This window comes from Chelon labrosus, assembly GCF_963514085.1.
Source record: "Chelon labrosus genome assembly, chromosome: 24".
In the NCBI taxonomy this organism is placed as follows: Eukaryota; Metazoa; Chordata; class Actinopteri; order Mugiliformes; family Mugilidae; genus Chelon; species Chelon labrosus.
The window spans coordinates 1,906,141-1,931,981 of NC_140357.1; the positions used below are offsets into that span (position 1 = coordinate 1,906,141).

The 25,841-nt window shown below is 42.1% G+C and overlaps 1 protein-coding gene across 2 annotated transcripts; it reads left to right on the forward strand.

The window, feature by feature from the left end:
* Window positions 1–3,534: 3,534 nt before the first annotated feature.
* runx1 (RUNX family transcription factor 1) lies at window positions 3,535–24,146 on the forward strand. Of its 2 annotated transcripts, XM_084574667.1 has the most exons (8): window positions 3,535–4,080; window positions 6,444–6,598; window positions 6,686–6,796; window positions 9,144–9,300; window positions 14,120–14,224; window positions 15,998–16,210; window positions 21,598–21,744; window positions 21,825–24,146. In XM_084574667.1, the coding sequence occupies exons 1-8, from the start codon at window positions 4,053–4,055 to the stop codon at window positions 22,370–22,372; spliced, it is 1,464 nt and encodes a 487-aa protein (XP_084430793.1). In that variant the 5' UTR covers window positions 3,535–4,052; the 3' UTR covers window positions 22,373–24,146. The 2 variants fall into 2 exon arrangements, with proteins under 2 accessions (XP_084430793.1, XP_084430792.1); XM_084574666.1 differs by lacking the exon at window positions 3,535–4,080 and having other exon boundaries at window positions 6,280–6,598.
* Window positions 24,147–25,841: the final 1,695 nt, after the last annotated feature.

Consider the following 25,841-nt stretch of genomic DNA (forward strand, 5'->3'; position numbering starts at 1 on the left):
CACTAAAATGATTGCTGAGGATTCACTCCCTTACAAAATAAACTGAACCATGCTGCTTAAGAACTTTTCCAGTAAGTTCTCGATTTTTCTTCTGTCATTGATAAGAAATACAACTTGGCAAATTATAAAGGGCGTGCCCTGCATATCTCCTGGGCTTTCTTTGGCAATTCCAATAGTTCTTGGCCTTCTCAAGGGATACTAGGGGATTTTTCAGACTTTGTACATGTTTGCATTTTAGTCAGAAGGTTCAGACATCTTTGGGTTGCTTGGGGATGCTATCGGATTGTTTTATCCTGGTATGTTTTATCCCGGTACGTCCGGAATTCCTGGCAATCCCAAGCTTCAAATTTGAAGTCCAATGCGACCAAGGATCCCGTGATCTTGGATCATCTTCTATGCGACGGCGTACTTGCTCTTCCCAAGGTTCCAGTTTGGCTTTAACACTTCTTTCTAGCTATCCTACAATAATTGGAAAGCATCGGCAAAAGGCTTTAGACCTCGACTGACCACATCTTGTACAGTAATCCCAAGAAACAGAAAATCTGTATTATCCTAAATCTGCACGTCCCTTTTGCACTGTTGAGATATTCCACTGCACAAATGGGATTGATCCACTAATGACAAAGCGTTTCTGCTGATGATTTTAGGCAACGCTGGCATCGAGAACTTTGATAGGCGATTTGCGGATGGCCATCGATTATGGACAGCGAGCAGCTCACATTATGAGTTAGACGGTGGGAAAGGGCCGGCAGAGTGAAACCAGACTCCTCTCCATTTGTCGTGTTCTTTTTCTCTCTTTCTCCTCTGTTTTATTTTGATATGGCAAAAGTCGATATGATATGTTGATATGCAGAATTTACATTTCAATGATGGGGTATTAAAGAAAGTAAAGGAAGCTTTAAGGGAACAGCTGATTAAATTTAAGGTGTTCCAACACTTCATGAACATTTTAAACAAACAGGACCTCCAGCATACATGAGTAAATGAATTACTGTGAGCATCAAGACTGCATACTTTACCTTAAGGCCTAAGATTTTCCCAAATATTTTGTTTCAAATAATCTTTCTGCATTGTTTTCTTATTAGAGGTGTGGGCTTTCACATTTTATCGGCGACTGTGTCGTTTGTCAGGAGAAATCACTGGATGGATAGAAAAAAGCAAGACAAATACATGACGAGGAAGTGAAAAATAGATATTTCCAAGGGCAAATCACATCAAGTCCATCCAGGGCCCGAGACTAGAGCCGATGCATTTACATTTTTTATTATGCCCCTTTGGCTACGCAGTGTGCAGAGGCAGACTGGCATTTACCTGAAATGACTCGGACAGCGCGTTGATGTAGCTCAGATCAAATCGATTCATTCCTAAAAAAGGGAAACTAAAACGCGCAGGAGGGTTTTGATAGTTCACACTTACCTCCAGTATGTGATAGGAAGGAATCATAAAATAACAAAATTCATCACTAACACACTTACCTCTTTATAAAAAAAAAAAAAGTGCATTCTAAACCTTAACATTAATATTCTAAGGCTTTAAGATTTGATAAAGTGGCCTTAAACTTACCATCACTTCTCAAATGCTAATACAAATATCTCTCAGCAGTGGCATTTGAATGGTCCGATCTTCATCTTGTACAATTTCCCCCAAAATTAACCTTTTTTCAACTACTACATTTCAATTTCAGATCAAAACAAAAGCAAAGGTTGGCTTTTAACTTGTATTTTTTTGCACACGTGCAAACAGCGTAAGAAATACATATGAAATACAGTTATACGTATGTTACGTAGTTTTTTGAGGGCACAGCATCTTAGCTAATACGGCTTATAATCTCTCAATAAAATAACTGTTAAAGCTCCAGAACAAGTGACATAAAGGAGTGATTTCTACACAATTTCCTTTGATTCAGTTTTCAGATATGAAGCATCAAGTCAAGTCAAAAGCTAATTTGATCCATTGGGACGTCAAATCAAACTAAAATCATCTGGGCTGCCTGAGACAATTCGCTGTATTCCTGAACAGAACGGAGGTCACCTTCTGTCAGTAACGTGATCTGAGAAAGAGGCGTCCAGATAAGCCGCTCGCTGGAAATGTGTTTGCCCAAAAGCGTGTTTTAAATTTGTGGCTTAGCTTCTAAGGGGGGGGGGGGGGGTAAAATCCATTGCCAGTGTGCCAGTGTGACCCATAGTTTATGTTGTCCAATCCAATTTTGTACCTATTTGAAAATACGGGATAGTACATACTTAAACAGTATATTGAGATCTAGGAATTGCTGAAAAAGAAATGGATTAGAAGTAAAATATGAAGCTGAGCCTTCTGGGATGTTGAGCTGAAACATCTCACATCATCATCCGTTGGCTGTTAGTTAAAAATAAGCTGACTTCTCTTACACGTGGACACCAAATATCCTTCACATGCAGGATTTTGGGGCATTGCATTCCTCGTCCAGGCGTGAACGAAGAGCAGACAATGAAAAGCATTGAGATGGAATTTGTTTTTTTTATTATTATTATTAAAAAGATGATTTTCCTTAAATGCATTTTAATAATTTGACCGTGTTTTGTTGTTTATATTATTCAGGAAATATTGGTAGCGGTTACGACGTTAATTTTGCCAAATTTTATGCACCGCAAATTTTTTGAATTTTATTTTAATTTATCAATTATTTGACAAAGAAAGATTAAAAATATCAACCTAAAAAAAAATATAAAATAAAATCTAGTGCAAACCAATTAAACACATGCATGATTATAAAATCAGGCGTAAAATAAAGTCAGATTAAATCTTGTACGATAAAATGTAATAAAAACAGTGGTTTAAAAATGAGTTTTAACACGTGCTGGTTAATATGATTTAAAGTTATAACACATTTGTAATACATAAAGATCCATATATATGAGGTCAATTCACAGGAAGAATAAGAGCAAGTTTTGATCAGTGTGTAGTGTTTGGAACTGTGTTTTAACTCGTAATTATATAGAATCGTATAAAATTCTCTCCTTTTTTAAACAATCCGAGTTAGATTTGACTGGCCTGCTGTTCTTTCAGTCCAGCTTTCAGGAGACTTAGATCACCTGCTGCCCCCTATTGTTTGCAGTCTACATTAGCCGGCCACAGAGAAAAGCCTCCATCACTTCTGAGCAAAAGCCCGAGAAATTGGAGGAAAACGCTGCGCACAATTAAATTTAAAGAAACTTTCATAATTTTGCACTTCATTCACATTTTCTTTGCTTTCATTATTTTTTTTAGCTCATGTCCCCTAGCTGCGTTTTATCTATTATCCATAACGTTGCATTTGATCACATACTCAGTTCCTGCCGTTTCCAAGCGCAGCTCTGCCTCCACATCCCCGCCACCCCTCACCCCCTCCTGCTCCTCGACTAGTCGCACGGACGTGACTCTGATTGGTCGATCCGCTCGCGAGGGGGCCTGCGGAGAGCCTCCCCATTGGCTGGGAGCGGCTGCCCGTGCGCGGATGGCATGCAAATCCAGAGTTCTGCCGGTAAAAGCGTTACGCTGTCAGCCGGGATGGCCATTCATCTAGAGGGGAAGATAGAGAGAGAAAGAGAGTTAGAGGGGGGCGGAGAGTGCGAGGCTTTCATTTAAGAGTACATTTACAGTCACGGTGGTTACAAAAAAAGATTTAAACTAGACATTTATCTTTCATTTTGTTCCCCTTTTTGGCCGCTTCCTTCCACATTTAGAAGGGCCATGCGTGGACGCGACACTTCTGCTGCGCGGAGACAAGTGGAGCTTTGAAGCCTTTCTCCAAAAACTAACCGATCATAAATCTGAAAGAGGCTTCTCTTCTGCACGGAGAAGACGAGAAACTAAAGTGGAGATCGCTTTGTTCCGGGTTTTTACGCACAGATACTCATATCCGGCGCGCTCGGACTCGGGGGGTGAGAGAGCGCACCGCAGCTGGGAGACTTCTACGCGCAGATTAGAAAAGTCAAGCAGAGAGAAGGTTCTCGGCCGAGACGCGGAGGAGAATCTGGAGGTTTATAGCGAGGATCGTCGGGGTTGAGATTCTGTGGACGCACTGTGGCTCACAAATGGTGTTTCTGTGGGACGCGAAATACGGTACCTCTTTCTTTTTTTTCTTTCTTTTTTTTTTTTTTTAATAAAACAAAACATTTTTCAATTAGCGTGGCACACAGCAGCTTTTAAAAATGAAACGATTTGAAAGGGGAAACAAACAAGGAGATCGGGCCACAAAACCCCTCCAAAGCCTCTGGGTCATTACGCGTATCAGTTCCAGTCAGCATTTGTGAGTCAGCTGCTCATCTGTGTGATAGGTTTTTTTTATTTTTACTGCAGGAAAAAAAAAAAAAAAAGTTTACTGACAGTGCTATGTTTGAGGACTTGTTTCCCTTTAGATTGTGCTGTTTATGGTGGTGGGGGCAAAGATATAGGCCTGTATTTTAGAGAATCAGTCATGCTGTGACTCACCTGTTATTGAAACCAGAGAATTATCGCCCTTTACTATGTTGTAGAAAATACTTTCAAATGAAATTTGAATTTTTGGTTGACTGCCTGGGCAGCCTTTGCAAAAACGGCGACGATACATACAGGATTTGCACTGTAACATTCACAAAAATGCAAAAGAAATGCACCCGTCATCAGTTATTATCATCATTTTTTGAGCTGGAATTAGCTGACAGCCAGTAGGGTTTCAGAAAAAATCCCTGGACTCATATTTGACTTAAATAAAATAGGCTTGTAAATATGTCACATTGGAAATTCTGATGTTTCAGCTCAAATACAATATATCCCGCTGCTTTCTGGATGCTTTAAATTAAGGCTTATCATCTGTAAAAGCCAAAGTTTTAGGAATACAGTCTAGTATTTGTATTAAAAGCATTTTGTGGTCACTTTACGCCAAAACACTTGTGATCCTTCCTCATGTTGCCCCAGGCCTCGAGCCGGTGAATGAGCTCCGAGCCGGGCTGCAGTTGTTGGGCAGCGTAGCAACAGCAGCAGCAGCAGCAGGGGAGGCTTTTTAAACTGTAAACTGAACTTTAAACCGCCGGCATGTGGCTTCGATTGCGGGCTGGCCTCCTGTCAAAACCACCCAACAGACAGACACACTGACTTTTTATTTCTTTTAAATCTATTATTATTATTTTCTTCACATCCTGCCAGTTTCATTCACTCCCCTGGCAGCATGGCACACATCTGCCTGCGTTGCACAATTGGAAGCGTGTTCTCGCTATTATTCATTCTAAAGAACAAAAAAAAAAAAAAAAAAAAAAAAAAAAAAACAGGGGGATGGGTTGCAGGGGTGTAGCGGCTGCTTCATGACTACACACTCTGGTATTCAAATCAGCCTGGCCGCTGCGTGTGTCATTATGTTCTGCATGTGTGCGGGAGGTCGATGTGTAACTCACCCACCTTTTGAGTCACGTCAGAAGGCATGCGTTGCGTTATGTATCGCTCTCTCTGTTTTTTTTTTTATTTTTATTTTTATTTTTAATACGCCCGAGTTCTTTCTTGTTAATTCTTATTCTCAGAATTTCAAAGTGAAACGGGCGTGTGCGTGTGTGTGTGTGTGTTTGATCTCTGGCTCTCTTTTGAAACTGCCGCAAGAGAGTCATTTCCGTGAACTTGCACGATTCGTGACACCGTTTTACACCGTGTTAGCCAGAATTTCAGTTGTGAGGTGAGTGTGCAAGGGAGAATAAACAGATGGCATTATCCATTAATCTGCTAAATGATTGATTAATCGATTAATTGATGAGTTGATTGATTGATTGATTAATTGATTGATTGGTGGACTGATTGACTGATTAATCGATTGATTGGTGGATTGATTCATTGGTTAATTGATTGTTTGTCAGATATCTTGACTGATTCATTGATTAGTCGATTAATTGATTGAGTAATTGGTCTATTGATTAACTGATTAATTGATTAATCTATAAAGTGCCTGAGCAAAAAAAAAAAGAATATTTGTTCAAAGTGATGTCTTTAAAGGCCTTGTTTTGTCTAACCAATAGTCCCCACAATATTAGACTATAACAACAATATTTAAAATACATAATTTTATTTTAATAACATTATAATAACCACGTGGTTAGCGCTTTGATCCCTGGTAAACCACATGCAAAAGTGTCCTTGGACAAGGCCGCCAACCCCGAGTTGCTCCCGCTGCTTTGGACCGTGTGTGAATGTGTGTGAGCGTGTGTGAATGAATGGGTTGATGCGTCGGATCACTAATAGGTTGAAAAGCACTGTAAAAAAATTATTATCATACAACACTAATACATCCAGAAAATACTAAATGAATTAATTTCCATAAGGTATAACAATTGATTTAGTTCAACACAACAAATCTTTCCAGATCTACTTGTATGGGTCACCCTCTCTGCTATTCGTACCGTGTATTTCCAGTACCACTCATATTTTGAGCGGCATGAAAGCTGACCCTGCCCATTCTCTCTCAGACCCAGCCCCTGGCCGGCGATATACTCCCCCCTCCACCACTCTCGGCTCGGGGGGCAAGATGACCGAGGCCCTGCCCCTGGGAGCCCAGGAGGCCGGTGGGGGGGCCACCCTGGTGGGCAAACTGCGCATGGCCGACCGCGGCGGCATGGTGGAGGTAAGACAACCGTGATTATGTATAGGAATTTTACAGTGAGGTATAGATAAGACTGCTAAGCCTTAATTTTTTTACGTTGTTTTTCAGGTGATCTCAGAACATCCAGGAGAGCTGGTGAAGACGGACAGCCCTAACTTCCTCTGCTCTGTGCTTCCCACTCACTGGAGGTGTAACAAGACTCTGCCTATTGCTTTTAAGGTGAGTATAGTGGCAGCAATTTCAAATAGGACCGCTGAAGACTAGTTTCACCACTGAAGAACACCGAATTTATTATTAGATTATTTCCGTCAATTCTAACTGATGGTTTATTTTCGTCATTTCGCTGCACGTGCCTGACCAGCAGTCCAAACGTTCAAAAATATTCTACTCTGAGAAGCTGAACTGAATTTATATTTGACATTTTTTACAAATGACTTCAACAGTTAACTGACACAAAATCAAGACGCTCTCTGAATAATTCATGCGGGCCGACCAGCCGCTATATCAGCACTAATGTTGACGGAGGCTTTCCACAACGTTTGAAGGAAAACTGGAGGCGAAGTGTTTTTCTTTTTCATCCGGGGGAGAGACATAACGTTTAAGCACGCCCATATCCAAACTGAATTTTGCGGAGTTCTGCTAAAAACATTTGAATCTGTGGTATTTTATGTATATTTTCACATTTGATCGCATCATTCTCAAGCATCCATCTTCCACAGTTTTATACTTTTTTTTTTTAAACAACAAAACAGAATCATCTGATGCATCCATCTCCAGCAATTTTTACACGCACTGTATGATGGCGCGGCCTTCGTCGCGGTCTGCTCACACACCGCCCCGTGCATCGATGTGTGCGGGCGTGCGCGTTCCTGCACTTTGAGACAAAATACATTTGTGGAAAAGCAGCTTTTAGCCGCAGAACGCACAGCAGATTGATTTATTGAATTTTATGCATTAGTGTTCACGCGTGCATGTGTGTGTGTGTGTTTGAGTGCATTACGCATCGTTATGGAGTGTCGTGAGTAGATGTCACTGCCTTTTCCTGATAATGGATGGCCGTCCGAGTGCAAATGCACATTTTAATGCGCACACTTTAATGTACACAAAATTTTTGTGTGTAAGTGATAATACAGACACCATATGTACTCATACATGTTTATGTGTGTATGCACAAGCAGTTGTTTAAAGATTACACGCACTCTGAAACGGTCATCGTTGTTTCCTTTGCCATGCTTGGCTGGTTTCACGATCCATTAAGCTATTTCCAGCGAAAGACCCGTATTTTTACTTTCAGCGAGCCTATGCTGCTTCAACGGGGCAAAATTATTTTACCCGATGACAATCCGCCCGCTCAGATCTGTGCTGAGATTAGTGGGTTTTTGTTACACACAATATACAACATGTCGATATTTTGACTCATTACCACACCACTTTGAATGATAAATATCAACTGCGGCAATAACTTTTGCCACTATTATAAGTATCTGTTCATCCATGCTTTAACCGAGATGCGGTTTCCAGTGTCCCCAGTCATCCTGGGTTGCAGTTGTTTTGCTTGGAGAGCTCAGGGGTTAAAAGAAAAAACGGCCATAGTACAGTATCTGCCCTAGATATTTGCACAATGATGGTTTGGTTTGATTAGCGTTAATATGGAAATCAACCTACCTGGCGCTATATTTGCGTAGGTGTGGAAGAGGTTGAATGTGCTCTCTAGTGCACTGGGCATTCCTTTTTGCCCATGCGTCCTGGGAAAGTTTTTTGGGCTGGGAAAATGATTGACTTTAATTTCATCATTTGCATCTTTTCTACATTCAATTTGACAGCTCAGCTAGTCGGAAGCTGTTGCTCTCGGTCAGTAAAACTGATCCCGTGATGAGATAGAGCGCTTGTTAACCCCCTGACTTTGGGTCAAACAGGACAGAGTAGCAGAGCAGCCTGTGGTTGTACTATGAAGCTTGCATGTGTGTGGTAATATTCACCTAAAGAAATGTATAGAACAAATACATTCTTTACAACTTCCAATAATTCCTGTGATCATCACATCTAGGTATTGTCTTCAGTATCCACAGTTGTCCGGTGTTTGTACAGGAACCTGAACCAACCTAGCCTGCCAGACGGACCAACTGCCAAACCCACAATCTTTTGTGGTGGGAAGTTGGTCTGGAATCACTCCATTGGGAACTGATTATGCTAACCCTTACCCTAACCCTAACCCCGGCTACATCAAGCTAGGACCAATCAGCATTCATAGTACAGGCATGTGTTAAAGGTCAAGCCCAGGTGTTTGCGAAATAAGCGCAGTACCTCAATTTCATAACCCTAGATTTTACCCCCAATGCGCAATGGGAAATGTAGTCCTAAATAGAAGTAACAGCAATAACCAAAGTGACTTGACATAGATATCATGATTTTTTTTTAGCTATTAATGTTTTATTTTGTACATTAGGGTTTAAAAAGTGCTACCAACATGGTTTCCTGGACACCCATGTAAGGCTGATATAGAGATTTGAAAAATTGGGTATGGTCTAACCTGTAAACAACGTATTTTCTTCCATCCTGTCCCTAGGTGGTTGCCATGGGGGACATCCCCGACGGGACCTTGGTGACGGTGATGGCTGGGAATGACGAGAACTACTCGGCGGAGCTCCGCAACGCAACGGCCGCCATCAAGAGCCAAGTGGCCAGATTCAACGACCTGCGCTTCGTCGGACGCAGCGGAAGAGGTACACCTTTGGAAATACGCTGTTAGAAAATATGATATAAAAGATGTGTAAGTCAATCCATTAGTCTCAGCAATATTATATATTATATTATAATATAATGCAAGAGTGAAATTGAAATTTAACAGATGTGTTTTGCACCAAGCCCAACGTGAAGAAATTAGGGGAAGTATATGTGAATAAAAACTGTACTCACACAACTTCCTCCTAACGTCCCCTTTAGTGTTAACAGACACACTAGACCCCAGCTACTTTAAATTAGTCGCAGGGAGCTTATCTATTTAAAACACTAGCCCTGTGTACACAAGCCAACACTCAAGCACACACAAAAAAACAATTGATAAGTATTCCCCAGCTGAAACAAAATATAGGTATAAGTCAATATTTTATAGACGTGGCCCCGCTGTTGAAAAATGAGCGTGTTAATAATTCATATGGAGCAGAATTCAAATGAAGAAAGTTGAGGAGTGGGAATTTGTTTTCATGCAAATTTAACGGCACAGAGGACAATGGGCTTCATTTTTTCCCCGGCGTCACTCTATCTCGGCAGTATTTTGAGATATTCACTTTTTTTTTTTAAGTTGATTTATGGCTGAACGCTGCAGATAACCCACACATAGGCGCCCAAGCGTGTATCCTTTTCTTATTTAGGCTGTTTTCACTGGGTAAAAATAAACAAAATGAACTTAAAGAACAGGGAATGTCATCCAGACTTGCTAGCACACATTGGTTCTTAGCCAAATATGCAAACAGTTACCACTGAAAGATTTTACTCAAGACCACAAATGTAAAGCTGGTGGTCGCCATAAAGGAAAGGGCAGACGGTTCCTCCTCTGAAGATTTTGAATACCTGCAGAAAGGTATCAGTTCAACAGCTTTCGATTGAAATTGTCCAGAATTCCACACCTAGCATGGCTTAAAGCATGCCCCGGCGTTTTTCAACCTGATTTCTGTTGACAATATTGAAAACAATCAGGGTCCAATATGGCGTGTGATAACCGGCCACATCAACCCACATGTCGAGCTGGGTTTTCTCCGCCCATAACCTCTAACTGTCATTAACCGCCTGTGTGGGAAGTGGTTGGTTTAGCTGCCGACACCAATGAGTGGTTTGGTGGTTTGACTAGTGGTTTCGTTACTCATCATCAGTGTGTGTGTGTTCCTTGTTTTGCAGAAGAAGTTGCAAAACACATGCACTGATCCAGATACAGATTTGAGCTGCATTTGCATCAATGCTTTCATTTACAGAATCTGTTTTTTTATATATATTTATGCCCCCAAAGCATTAAAATGTTTGGAGGGGGTCACTCCCTACAGACCTCTGTGCCATCCTTGTAAACCGAGATCTATCGGGATGGATGTACTGATTGGATTTTTGTGGTCAAAGGTCAAGGGCACTGAGACATGTATCCCTTTATGCAAATTCTCAAGAACATCTCTGGAGAATTTCTTAAAGTCTGTCTCAAAACTTCCAAGTTGAACACATAAGAATTTGGTGGCCAAAAGTCTTTCACTGGAAAATAGCTATGCCTACATCCACTGGAATAAAACAAATCAGTAGTAGTAGTAAACCATCATCCTCATGGATCTGTTACTCAAACTAATGTTCCAGGATCATATTTCATTGTCTCATCAGTATCTCAAGCACTTTGCCCTCTCCGTCAGTCTCTTTCAAGCTTGTTTGTTTAATCAATGTTTTCATTTTAAAGACTGCTAAATAATATTTTTGTGTTGCTAGCATGATGATGAACTCAAGACGCCTACACTTCCAAAGCCACAACACAGCAACCTGACCATTAACCTCTATCTGTGTATTATGCCCTAATGACTTTGCAGTCAGAAAATGGGGGAAAAAGTTTCCTGCTTGATAGGTACTATTTGAGTTTGGCTGATTATAGGTGAGCACACTGCACCAGAACCAGACTGTCTGAGCCCAAGGCCTAACCCTAACCCTAATCCAATTTGATGACTTTAGAGTTTCTCCTTACCACCGTCGCCTTAATGCTTTGGGTTCTGGACCCCAAAACTCTGGGTTCTGGAAAGCGTTTTGAGACTATTTGAATTTCTATTGAAGCTAGATCAATTAAATTGAATTGTACTGAACTGCATTGTCGGGCTTGCAAATCGACTTGGATTTAGCACTAAGGACTCATGATTTATTTTGAGAAAGACTTGACACTTACTTGAGGCTTGCAAAACCATGACTTGGTCCCACCTGTGGTTTGAATGGATTAGGTTGGTGGCTATGCTTCAATTTCCACTACCAAAAGCAGTAGCATGCTGCCTCCACTTGAACCAACCAGTACTTGTCATCTGTTGATATACTACAGCACTCATAGATTTTGACGACATTTTGCTGACATGATCACTACATAAGATTCCTATTTGTATGACTTATGAAGCTCACAGAATAAGGTTCAGTTTGTCGTTTTTAGTGTGCCTGTTGCCTAGAAGGAGGTGACGCCTTAAAACTAAAGCCAGGGAGCAAAATTCTTAACATACGCGTAAATGGCACAGACTGCTGTCTTATTTCGTAAAGTGCGCAGTGATTGTATTGGTTGACGTTTTGAGCCTTAAGACTTATTGTTTGATCCATTTGCTGCTATGTTGGTGTTTCAGTGCAGACAGACACACCGATCAGGTATAACATTATGACCACCTTCCTAATATTGTGGTAGGTCTCCCTTGTGCCTCCAAAACAGTTGTGATTCATCAGAGAATGGACATGGGCCTTCTGAGGTTGTCCTGTGGTGTCTGGCAACAGAATGTTGTTAGTAGGGGCCTTTGGGTCCTATGGGTTGAGGGGAGGGGCCTCTGTGGATCAGGCTTGATCCAGTGTATTCCACAGATACTTGATCAGTTTGGGATCTCGTGAATTTGGAGGCCAGGTCAACACCTTGTGTAGGTTTTATTGTTTTCTGAGTTGTTCCTAAACCGGCTGCTGCCTTCAAGGAGTGTCATTGCTATGGGGTTGGGGGTGTCTGGTCTGGTCTAGGTGGGTGGTACGTCACAAGACTGTGATGGGCCTTGCTTACTTCTCCTGTCAATGGTTTAATTATTGTGGCTGATCATTGTATATTTGAAGGAAATGGCAAAATATAGAGCAGTGTACATACTTGTCAACATATGATGCAATTCCTACCATGTCTTGTGTGTTGTTTCATATGATGCTTCAGGATACTACCACTATGTCTTTGCTGTCAGTTGTGAGTGTGTGTGTTTGCACATGTGCAACCAGTTTTCAGTCTCTCCTTTAGTTCCTCTTTTAAACAGGGCCGTCATTTGAGTCTATCCCAATACATGATTGCACACACACATACTCACACACACGAATAACTTATTAGTCCGTGTACACACATGTTGCTTTAGCCAGAGGTCATGTAAAAAAAATAGAATTCTGTCTGATTGTGAGAAAAAGCCGGACAAGCCCGACTCTGCAAATCCCGACACGGTGCACACAGATGCCTTTGTGATTTAGTAATCTGCCGTGTGTGTGTGTGTGTGGGTGTGTATGAGATGCAACCAGCTGGCTGACAGACACAACAGACAAAGACTTCAGCTGTTGCCTCCCTCCTCCTGTCTCTCTCTGACAGCCAAAACTCTCAGTGTAAACATCCTGTATCAAAACTGCCCTCATGCTTTTCCATATTATATACCATTTGTACTATGTGCTTATTTGTTCACATTCATTAACGTATACAGAGTGTGCACCATGCACAGACCAGAATATTCAGCAAACACTACACACATGTCTGTTGTATATTACTTACTCTACGACAGAGGAAAAAGGCATTAGGTGTCACTTAGTAGCCATCAATACGACAAATGTAGGTGCGAGCCATCTGTATACACACTAAGGATGTGTACTTACTGTACCTAGGTCAATAATATGAGCAATGGGGAAATGTACAGATAGAAATAAAACAGATTCATAGGGAGAGAGAAGTGAGAGTAACACCTGGCGTTAGTCCCTTACTGTATGCACCTACGTGCATACACATATGTGTGGGTGTGTGTGCGTGCCATCAGACTGTTTGCATGTGATGACTAATCCAGTCAGGGCCAACAAGCCTAGTATTTTTGATTGGCTGACAGGTGTCTATTTCAAATTGTGCACTGGGACCATAGACTGTATATAAATATGGACAATGCGTCCCCACTTCCTTGCCTTGGCCAAACACACTAGCTTCCCGGGGATACGGGTGGTGCCGTCTTGCGAGTTTGGAGCCAGAGTCAGTGCAGACTCAGCCTTTGGCTTCACTTTTGAGAGCTGTTCCGTCTATCTTTATACAGTATATTATTGAGACATTACAGTTATTGTACTGATTTTTAAATCAGTACACAAGCAAACTGTTTTACATCCACTAACAAATAATAGAACAACAAACTCATGATTGTGCTCTATTAGTAGGACATATGCCATGTCTACTTCATCACTGTAAACCTTCAGTGGTTACATGATGCAAATTTATGTTTTATTTATGTTTTGCAATGGAACAGCAAATGAGAGTGTGAATCAGAAATGAACTGGTGTTTTTGGTTGGTTGGTTGGTTTTTCCTGGAAAATGATTTTCCCGGAAAATTGATGGTTAGCCTTCACATGTCATGCAAAACTGGTGGAAGGATTAATTTCATTATTCTCTTTTTTGATGTTGTTTGTTTTGTTTGTGTGAGCGAAGTGTGCATCTGCAGGTACATAATGTACATGGGCATGGGGTAGAAGCCAGATAAAAAGGAGAGAAGAATACATACTTTAGGAGACATGTTTGAAATGTTCTTTACTCATAAATTTTGTCTTTTTATTCTGTCTCCCCTCCCCTAGGAAAGAGTTTCACTCTGACCATCACAGTGTTCACCAACCCTCCTCAAGTGGCCACATACCAGAGAGCCATTAAAATTACAGTCGACGGTCCCAGAGAGCCACGACGTGAGTGACACTTATGAACAAAAATTGATATTTGGCATCCCACAGGGTTCACTTATAGGTCCCTTCTAATTATATTTTGACATAAATTCATTAACACTACCCTCAGACATACAATAGTATGAGTTTACATGAGTTTATTCTGTTTAATGATAAAAAAATTTCTTATATATTGTATAATATGCCCATGTTTAAAATGTTATCTTTCTAGTTGTCAGCAATGGCATTAGGACATACCTCATTTAGAATTTAGAACTGTTCCACTCCAAACACATGACAAGTGCCACAGAAATATTCCTACACAATCAGCCAAATCTTTTTCAAACCGTCCTTTTATCTTTTTATTTGAAAAGACCAATCAGAGGAAAGTTGTTGTTGAAATTATATCCCACTGAGTCATAGACATGCGTCAACATGCAACTGGCCTTTGTTATTGAAGAGTGATGATTCATTTGCGGTGGGTAGAAAAGGTCTTTTTGTGTTTCGCTTTTTGATATTCACATTCCACTGACACATCAAATGACATAACCTTAGCATGGTAGGGTGTAGCAAGTTTTTTCTTTTTTCTATTCCCAAGCCGGTCTTTGGAAGGTCTGAATTTACTTGCATACTTTAGTTGCTCAATTTTTAGATGGCACTGTAGCTTAAATTGTCAAATGCTTTTGGATACTGCCAGAAAGAAAAGTTGGAAAATGTCTGACGAACATAAACAGCGGTTTTGCAGAATCATCCGGTATTGATTTTGGGGATATCTGGGGACAGCTTGTTTATGGGCAATGCAGTGATTGCAGAAAGTTGATGTTAGGGTTAGAATTTGGGACATAAAAGTAGTAACAATCTTGAAAATCATTGTACTATACTTGCAAAATGTATGTAAAATTCAAAATACTTAATTAATTGTTTCCAGGCCCGGACATGAATATCTTGCCTGCAAAAGTCAGAACATGATGATTGTAGTTTTATGTAAGTGCTGATACGATGTTTAATAGAAACATATCTAGAATGTTGTTTAGCTTATTGTCATTTGTCTGCGAAGAATTGTGTCTCATGCTTGGAGACACTGTAAACTGAGTGAGTCAATAAGGAACCTGAAGCAACACTGAGTTCCTCTCCCGCTCAGTGTGATGAAACATGGGGATTTCTAATGGCAGATGAAAGCGAAAAGAAGGGAAGGACCGATTTTTCTTAGCTGGTAAACGTTAATGTCATAAAGGGCAGCGCTCATTCGTCTCAAATGTACTGAACTGAGCGATGCCGATCAGAAGAGTCGAGCAAGACGAGAGGTGACGGAAAGACAGGAAGACTCCCGCCAGCTCCGCTCAGCTGTGAATAACCATCACTCGTCTATAACTCGCCCACACACACACACACGCAGAGAGGCGCACATACACACAGTATAAATACACACATGCACACTTCCCCCATAGGGAGGAAGTGCTTGTAACTGGAGCTCAGACTCGGGGCTTTGAAGTGCAGCCAACACTAGAGACAGCATTACAGACCATCACACACACACACACACACAAAGAGAGACAGCCAGACCCTGATGTGGCGCCCATCGCCGGATTCCCGAAGCCAACAGCCGAGTGTGTTAACAAATTCAGAGCACTGTTGCAGTGAGCGCTGGGTAGCGACTGTCATAATAATGCCATTATAATGTTTTCTTAAGTGAGATGTATCTCTACAAATACGTACCTCATATATTGTATACATATCTCGATTTTCCGGACTAAAACTCCTAAAAGTCCGCCGTGATGGTTCATCTCCCGCTCCCAGGTCATCGTCAGAAGATGGACGAGGTCAAACCGAGCTCCCTGGCCTTCTCTGAGAGGCTAACAGAGCTGGAGCACCTGAGGAGGAGCACCATGAGGGTGACGCCACCTCACCACCATCACCACCACCACCATCAACCGTCAGCCAACAGTCGCCAATCCGCAGTGCTCAACTCTGCCGCGTTCACCAGCCCCACACACTCTCAGATAACTGCTGGTAAGAGAGAGAAAGTGTCGATAACATTTACATATAATCAGTCAAAGACGCAGTTGCCTTCCTACTTGACTACTGTATTTTGTATAAATCCTAGGACATAGCTGTAGGACATACATAAGTATACTACCACTTCAGCTGCATTTAGGACATCTGCAGAATGGACCATCGTTGGGTTTATCTCTTTCACAACGACTGTATAAAGCAGCTTTTCTTTAGCAATTTCAGTTTCTGTTCAGTGATCAAGCAGTCAACCAACCCCAGATCTTAGAGCCAACTGCGAAAGTCACCTTGGCACATTTCACACCTGGCCAGCTCTCACTGCTGTGCCTGTGGAAGAATGGATCATGATGGTTGGGCTCCTTTTAGTAGAACTTCCTGGGTCTCCTTCTTCCCTGCTGAAAGTGCTGTAGCTTGAGGGCCCCTTTTCAACTACAAGCATTACCCCCAAGGGTCACAGGGATGTGGAGAAGGATTTCCTATAGTCCCATCAATGGAGCACAGCCTGGCTTTCATTCTGCCTCCAAAACCAACAGGCCTCTGCTCACTACCTGGGGTAGCAGGAGACAATACCATCTGAAGCATGTTCCTTAAGTACAGTCTATTCTGTAAATTCGTTTTCTATGTATTCAACCCCACCTTGCAAAGATATCATGTTGGAAATGCAAAGACCCCAGCTGGGATTAGATTGGTCCAACCTCGTCAGTTTTTCCCAAAACCCTAGTTAATGTTGGGAACACATACAGTATTTGGATCCTATGTGCTCCATTGAAAGGCAAACTGGAACTGTGGCAACAACGAGTGTCACCACACTCTGAATGCAGACAGTTTATCAGCCAATCCAAAAAGCAAGTTGAAGCAACGCAACTGGACTGGAGAAACTTGCTTTTTGGATATACTATGGTCTGGATGATGGAGAACCTTCACAGGTTTATTTTATAAGCCAACTTGATGCCAATTGTCATCATTCCTTGGAGCGACAAACTAAGTTCAGTGAGTTCAAGATGTCTCACAGGTAAACATGTTTTACCAGTCACTGAATTGTGTTGCCGGTGTGACTTTTATTTCCTTTGAAAGAAATCTTTGTTGTAGCTCAAATGGTTTCCTCCTTGTTGTAAGATGACGTGTTGCGGAGTGTGTTCCATGCCAAGCGAAGTGTAATTAACACAAAGGTATTCCGCAACGTAATTGCTTCCACATAGTCCAGTAGCAGGTGCTTTGCAGACCAGCCTGGCGGTTGGAAACCTATGATTTAAAACATCGAATAACAGACAGAAACAGTGTGTGTGTGTTTTTTCCCAAACTTCTGCTTGTAGCTCGGCTTGCGTCAAACCTCATTGTTCCTCTTTGTGGTTATAGAGAGATCCATTGTGGTCTGCGTGTGTGCTTGCGGGCGTGCACGTTGCGGTTATTCTGTGTCGCACCGAGCAGTATCTGTTCTTCTTCTGGCTTCGGTGCCGGTGACGCCAAGTGTTTACGTACACACGCACAAACGTAGAGTTTTCTCCTCGTGTGTGTGCTTTTTCGCGACGTGCGTCTGAATGTGAGGAAACAAGTCGTGCCTTAAGGAGGAAACGAGAGTCAGCTGGCAGGAAGTGCTACTGTGAGAAACAAAAATGTGTGTAACTGTCAACTCTGACAGAAAAGATTCTCAAATTTACTTTCAGTTGTGATTGTTTGCTCTAAGGTCTGATTTCCCCCAAAGGTAGACTAATAGCCTAAAAAAAACCTGGGTTCATGGACCAAAAGACATAAATACTGAGACTTTTTGAGACGTTTTAACATGCAGGCTTTGTGTTGACTATCAACTCCTTACACAGGGACTATTGACTTGATATGATGGTTATATTAATAATACTTACACAACAATGTGTGGACTTTGACGGCCTACCAGCACTCCATCTCCTATCTTGATATCAGACCATAAGGGAACCCCCATCAAGCCAGGGAAGGACTTAACACAATGATAGGTAGAGTCCCCAGTGATCTCTATGGTCTCTTCCACTAGAATACAACACAAGAAACAATTGGGAAAAGTAAATGTAAGCCAACAAAAATTCAAACAGTTTTGATAAATATGCAACAGGGAAAGGGAAAGCTGCGGTCTAATTTTCTGCATCGGTTTCACCTCTCAGTTTAAACGCTCGCCGTGTCGACTATATCGCACTTGAAACTACAATTAACCACACACCCAGGATGTTTTCAAGGTTAGGTTTCGCATGTACAGAAAATGTGTTTGTATAATGGCAACTAACGGTAGCAGTTGGGGAATTGTGCTTTTGATGCAACTTTATACCCAAACGTCCTAAACTATCATTTGGGCTGCCTGTAAGTCCATCATTAGTTTCCATTTGATCTGAGTTTGACGTAAAGACAAATCTGGGAAACAGTGACTATTTATATTTCTTCTTCTTCATGGGAAAGGTAATGCTTGGCAAAGGTTTACCAATCCTAGTATTTAAATCCAAGGTTCAGTTAGACATGGAGTTCTTATAACCTTTTGCACAACTTAATTTGTGACCTTTGTATGTCTAAGTGGCCAGCTACCTGTGGTTGCACCTGGCATAAAAATGCATCTCATATGTAACCACCCAGATCTGATATTAGTTTTACGCTTTGGATGCAAATAAACACTGGCAGTAGTAGAGCTCAACAGAATATTATAACGTCAGCTGTCACTATTGGATCTCTACCGCTGTATCACAATCACAAACAGTTGTGTGCTGTGTGTGCCGACAACCTGGGGAGATGAGATATATTTTGGACCATGGTGCAAAGTTTTATTTGTATTTGTTTTCACTTTCTGTGTGATACACATAAGGAAACGGAGGAGCTGAACTGAAAAATCCGATGAGTAACAGCGAAAGTTGAGAATAATCAAATAACAACCAAACTAAACATCTACTTAACTCAAAATGTAACTTACTAAAAATATAACCAAAAAACTCCAAATAACAACTTCTTCCTGTGTGGAAAGAAACAAAAATATTGAGTTCAACCATAAAGGAAAACACCACAAACAGCCCCAATCTGTCCAGAATAGTCCACTTGCTAAATATGTGGGAAGGGAAAGACACAAGCAAGAAACAAACAGGAACACTCAACACATTACATCTTTCATAAAATGAAAACAATGAAATCAAGAGCTTGCTCTCTTTCCCTTTCTCTTCCCCCTTTCTTTACTTTCGAACCCCCTCGACACTCCCTCGCCCCCCTACCGCCACCACCACCGCGCTTTCATTTCTGGTTTAATATTTGTCTTCCTTTCTTTCACTTCTCAAATTTTCTCAACTGTGCGTAATAAAAACTGTATATGCGGGTCCGCTGCTGTTAAATTTAAAAGGTGTGCGTACGTGTGTGTGTGAGTGCATGTGTGTGTGTGTGTGTGCAATAAAAGTGTACGTTCTCTCTGCCGCCAAACCACTTTCAGAACAGATGTGAAGCACACTGTGGTGTCACATGAAAAAGGTCAAGATCAAATGGAAGCTTATGTGGGCCAGTATGCCAGGTCGGTAACTTGAACTGCTCAGCACAGGATATACCACTATTCTAATGCGTGTATGAGTGTATAAAATGTGAAGATTTGAAGACAAAACACATAGAAATACTGGATATGCATAATTCTACCTTTCTGGGGTGCAAAAGTGTAGGAATGATACAACTGGGCCATTGTAAAGTAGTCTGATTCTGACTTCAGCAAACTTGCACTATTGTCCCTGTTGCTAACAGTCTATTGGACATGGATCTGGCTACAGATTTCTACCCAACATGTGATTACCAAACAGGCAAAGACGGCAGGTTCCCATGGGCACCTCAAGTCCCTACATGCCCTAGGATCACTGTGTGGCAACTGGTTCAATCAAATTAAACTTTGTCTTGGAATCTGTAAAGGTAAAAACTAGTATCTACTGTGGTTTCTGCTCTATTATCTGATCTCGTGTATTAGTTTTCAGGATGGATCTTCATGATTACTACTACTACTACTTTATCAAGAATGTCCAGAAACCATGAATTGGCCTTAACTAATCAGGTTCCTTTGGTCTGTAAGCCTTGTTTCACCTTGTTTTCCCTTCCCCAGTGTAACAGTTTAGGGGTTGTGTTCTTAGGTAAGGTTGGTTTGAAATGGAAGGCAGCTATGCCAATACAAGGGTTTCCGTAAAGGTCAACGGTTATTCCTACAAAAGTACTCAACCTTACCAAGGCAGTACCTTACCTAAATGTTACCGTTGAGTAGAAAGTCAAATACCAAAAGGTTCAGCGCAGACCATCAGACTGTCTTGACTTTGCTCAATAGAAAGTACATCCAACAAGGTACCGTTTGATGGCGCAGTCTACCTCCTATCTAGGGAACACAGTAGTCTTCAAGGTGTATGGCACAATTTTGACCGTTAAAACTATCTCACAAATTAAAACCACAAATGATTACATACCTTATCCTATTTTTGCATAACTTGTTCCTGATAGCTAGCATGAAAAATGGGGCTTGACTTAGCTTTGTGGCTGGGAATTGTAGGCCTATGGACCTTCTTTCCGTCATACCATTTATTAGCCTGGAATGCAGACAAATTTCCAAGGTTATTCTGGCACACCACCTGAGAACTGATTATGCTCCAGCAAAGTTCTGCTAGACCAATGACATTGTTTAGGTGGGCTTTATGCGATGATGAACAGAAGAGTAACAGAAACATAGTCCTTCCACACAGTGAATCTGGTTCCATGAATTGATAAAGAAGAGGAAAGCTACCAGTTTTAACAAATCCTGGTATCTCTGTGCAGCTGCCTTGTGAAAAACGTGCATCCTTATTTTTCCACTTATGATTTGCATGCCACAAAACCTGATTGCCTGGTCTGCCCCTGGATTACTTGTCACGGTGGTTAAGCCTCAAAACTGCATTAAGCCTATCATATCAGAATGCGCCAGGTCTCTTTCTAAGAAGGGTCGGTGACTTTGCTTTTGAGAGTTAGTAGCCAGCAATGTAAGCCCATGTCAAGACGTGTCTTTCTGTGCGCTCTAGTTCTATTTCCAAGCAGACAGCTTGTCTGTCACTACTGCCCCACACTTCTGAAGTCTGCCTGGGGACAGAAGCCAGGAAAGGTTCAGGCTTGGCATTGGGCCTGGGTTTCACTCCCTCCCAGAAACACCACATACACACACCAACGGTACATACATGTTCAAGAGAGTGTTTGGCAAGACTTAAAAAGCCTTCATTGCCATCTTGCCTACTGTGTATACTTTGCTCTCTAAAAATGTCTCCTTGTCTACAGTTGCCCAAACTAAATCTTCTGAGTCAATCGGCAATTGAACATTTCTGTTTTCTTGTCCCATCAGAACTTTTACTGTTCTTGTAGTAGCTATCAATAGAGTTCATTTTCCTCTGTCTCTCTTTCAGACTCCAGACAGATGCAGTCATCTCCATCGTGGTCCTATGACCAATCATATCCCTACCTTGGCCAGATATCTACGCCTGCCGTCCACGCAGCCAATCCCCTTTCGCCTGGTCGCTCTTCGCTCAGTGACTTGTCCTCACGACTCACAGGTAACACACCTGCGCATACACACACACAGGAAACAGAGCGGTGAGTGGGTTTTAACCGTCTGTCCTTTGCCCTGTCTTAGGTCAAGACCTCACAGCCTTCGGTGACCCACGGATGACCTTAGAACGACCTTTCTCCTCCCTTCCCTCCTTACCTGACTCCCGTTTCCCTGACCCCCGGGTGCACTACCCTCCTACGGCGGCCGCTTTCACCTATACTCCGTCCCACAACCCAGTCTCCAACAGCGCCCTTGGCATTACCATGGCAACCGCCATGGCAACTACACCCGCAGGGCGGTACCACACCTACCTGCCTCCTCCCTACCCTGCAAACACACCACACCAAGCTCAGAACGGGCCCTTCCAGTCCACGTCCTCACCGTATCACCTCTACTACTCCACTGCCGCAGGTTCTTACCAGTTCTCCATGATGGCTGGGGGAGGAGGCAGCAATGACTCCCGCTCGCCGCCGAGGATCTTGCCTCCGTGCACCAATGCCTCAACGGGCTCCTCCCTCCTGCACCCTTCTTTGCCCAATCAGAACGAAGGGGTCGGTGTGGAGGTGGAGTCCAGCCACAGCAGCTCCCCATCAAACATGGCTGCTGCTGAAGCGGTCTGGAGGCCCTATTGAACCCTTCCGAGGCAGAAGAGGACGAAGGGTGTGCACATTTAAGGCGACCTACTGATCATGTGATGCAGACACTGGCAAGGGTGGATCCAACCAACACTGAACATATTGAGAACTTATGGCCCCAATCACTTGAGCCTTGTATGTTGACTGATGTTTTTTGATATTTTTATTATCGTGAACAAATCCCATGGAGAGACCAACAAACTTCCCTGGCATCAGTTTCAAACTTTCTCTTAAAGATATACTGTTAAACCTTAAAAAATGTATCACAAATATGAAGTTTTGTACGGAAGAGGGTTAAAGCCAGAATTATTAAGAGAGATAAAGGCAGGATTCTAAGAAGGGAAAAGTCCGACGTCCATTAAAAATAAGCTAAATATTTGTTCTGCAGTGCGCAGCGGGTAAAAGTTAAGCTGCAGTATGTGTGTTCTTGCTAGTGAAGGAAGACGTCCGCCATCGCAACAGTATGACTCAATGATATGGCTCTGTCAGGAACCCCAATGTCCCTAGCTGGTGCTACCAGATCGCCATCCAGGGGAAAAACGAAATCATTTCCATGCAATTGGATAGTCCTCCAACCAATCAGAGATCCTTTGTTGTGCACAAATTCAACTCCACACCGCTTAGATGACCTATGACTACATCGCTACACCATATAAAGCCAGATTGATTTTAATCAGCGAGGCAGATCTTTGCTGGAGCATAATCAGTTCCCAAAGGAGAGACTCCAGAACAACTTTCAGTCACAAAAGTGGTTTTGACGTGATAGCTTCCAGTCTCCATAAATCAGAAGAAATAAAAAACAACTACTTATGCCAGCCACCCAACAGTGGGCATCCATGGTTGTGTACAGTGACAGTCATCTACATTCTTTCTCAGGGATGGCTGACTCCATTTTTAAGCATTGGTTTGGGTCTGCCGATGGAATGTTGGCACGCTAACAAACGAGCAATTCTAACTTGAATCCATTGCACATTCTGGATTATCTTGTCCCTAAATTTCTTCCTGTTTTGAAGCCTCATCATCTAAGAAGGGTTTCAGAACATCCTTAGGTAGCAAGGTTGAAATCTGAGGATATACGGTATGGTAGCCCCAGCTAGTGGCAACAGTAATTTTTCGAATGAACCTGCATGTTAAGAGCACTGAAATGTTCAAGTATTGTTGGTTTGTAATTTTCAGAAAAACTCCACCCAATACTGTATATCATCACTTGACTAGGGGCCAGATGAGCACACCCGGTTTAAGACTGTCCACTGACTTACAACGGTGGTGAGCGAAAAGCAAGCAGAATGACTGATGGGTGTGTTGGCCTGTAGACAGAAGTGACAGGACTGTCTTATCAGGTTACATAGGCCTAACACCCAGTCCCCCTCTCAGGACCGAGAACGAAACACTGGACTCCAGGGGAGCTTCGGCGACATGAAGGAGCTAAAAGGACATAAACGTAGAGAAACAGGGTAACATTTTACACTGACAAAGCGCATGCGGCAGCACTGGAGGGATACCACTTCGGCATCCTTTCTGAATTTACAGGGCGTTTTTTTTTTTGACATAAATGTAATTGATGTTGTGAATAGATTATTTCCTGATGCCAAATGCTGTGACGGCCTACTTGTGTTTTGTCACACATCATTCTTTTTATGCATTATTCGTCATTTTGTCTTCCCAATGCTTTTCAACACGGTGCTCTCATACTTGACATTTTTAGAAAATCTGAGCTCATCATCTCTTAAAAAAAAAAAAGACCTCACTACTTACAGCTATTTTCGTGGCGGCCAAAGTAAATTTGGATTTTAATATTATTTTAACACAGTTGAAAATGTTGAATTACAGACAAATTTAAGGATTTTGCATGGAATGTTTCCAACTGAGTCTTTTGTGAGTATCTGCAAATTGCCCGGTATTGTCATCCACCCCCCTTTCTCCCATCCGTGTTGGGTTGTGATTCACCACACTGAGCAACCATTCAGTTCTAGGAATGCTTTCATTGCCCAATTCCTCCAATTCCTTTTTTGGTAGCATTTGTGTGTGTGTGTGTTCTTCCTATTCCAAATTAAACTATTTGTAGCCCAAGACGGGGTGAGAGCGTAAGAGAGAGCAAGAGAGTCACATTTGCACATGATCCACTGTTGGTTTGTACTGTATATAGCAATGGCTGTAAATGACACCACATTTAATCATGGTTTCACGCCACCCCCCACAACTTCTCTCTCTCTGGAGAGGTGTTAGCCACAAGGTGAGTGCACAGGATATCTAGTTCAGGCGAAGGTCATTAAAAACTGTACAGGACAGAGGGTCAGACAACTTACCAAAATTAGTTATCTGAACATACTGCAACACTAAGCAACTAAAACTCAGGTTATGTACAGGACATTACACCTCCAGCACCGGCGGGTTTTCTGTGCACGGCCTAGAGCCGCAAACGAAGGTGTCAATATGCTCCGAATTATTACATATGTGGCTGTATGAAAAATAAACAGTTCGAACACCACCTGTTCCACCTGCACACATGTGGAAAGTCATTGAGCGGCATTAGCATGACTTGGATTGCAAATGCTGGGGTTGTTATGCCTCAGTGTAACATACCTCCCTACAACTTTGAGGCATACTACTACCACCTTACTACTGGACCATTATTACTGCCTCAGTGGTAGTTGTCAGATCTTCAGACTCTAGGTTCTGTAAAGCATATTGAGACAATTTTATTGCCACTATACAAACAAAATTGAAGTTGAAAATGACTAGCGTGAAGGCAGTTTGAGAAGGTGAAGAACCTGGATGAAAAAGCTATGGTTTGCTTTTAACATGCCATGGTTTTTTCATTGACCCATGGCTTTTTCATTGGTGGGTTGACCCAAGTACAAGTACTATAGTCCTAGGGCAGGTGAGAGGAGGTAATAAGGTGGGCAGAACATTTCTTGAGTGCCATTACTTGCATCTTCTGGTCTTAATTACTGCCTTTGAGTTTGGAGATGTTCAATAAAGCTGACACCACATACTACATGGTTAATCTGTGGTAAACCCTAGACTATTCCAAGACTAAACCCCCTCTCCATGTTAATGTTTAAAGAGATGTGGAAGAAGGACTTGTTCAGTGCATACTGGCACCTTAAAGTCTTACAGTCTGTTGTGATTACATGACTGAAAAGAACGCTGACGTGAAGCTGCACTGACAGTAGAATGTATTTTCCTCCCAATCACTTACTGAGCTGGATACTGTGTATCAGCTAGTCCAGATTACTTCGTTAAAGGTGAGGAATAATGTGTTGCCATGGACAGAGAACAGTGGAAGGAACTTGTTAGGATCCTTTGTCCCAGAGGGAAACAATTGGCCGTAAAACACGCATTACCTGAAAACTATATCGTGTGGTTCATGGCTACTTGAGATTAAACACCACTTGGGATTTCATCCGGCTGTCTCCATTTTTTTTTCCGTCTGTCAATTTCAAGCGTCTCTGAGTTGCCCTCA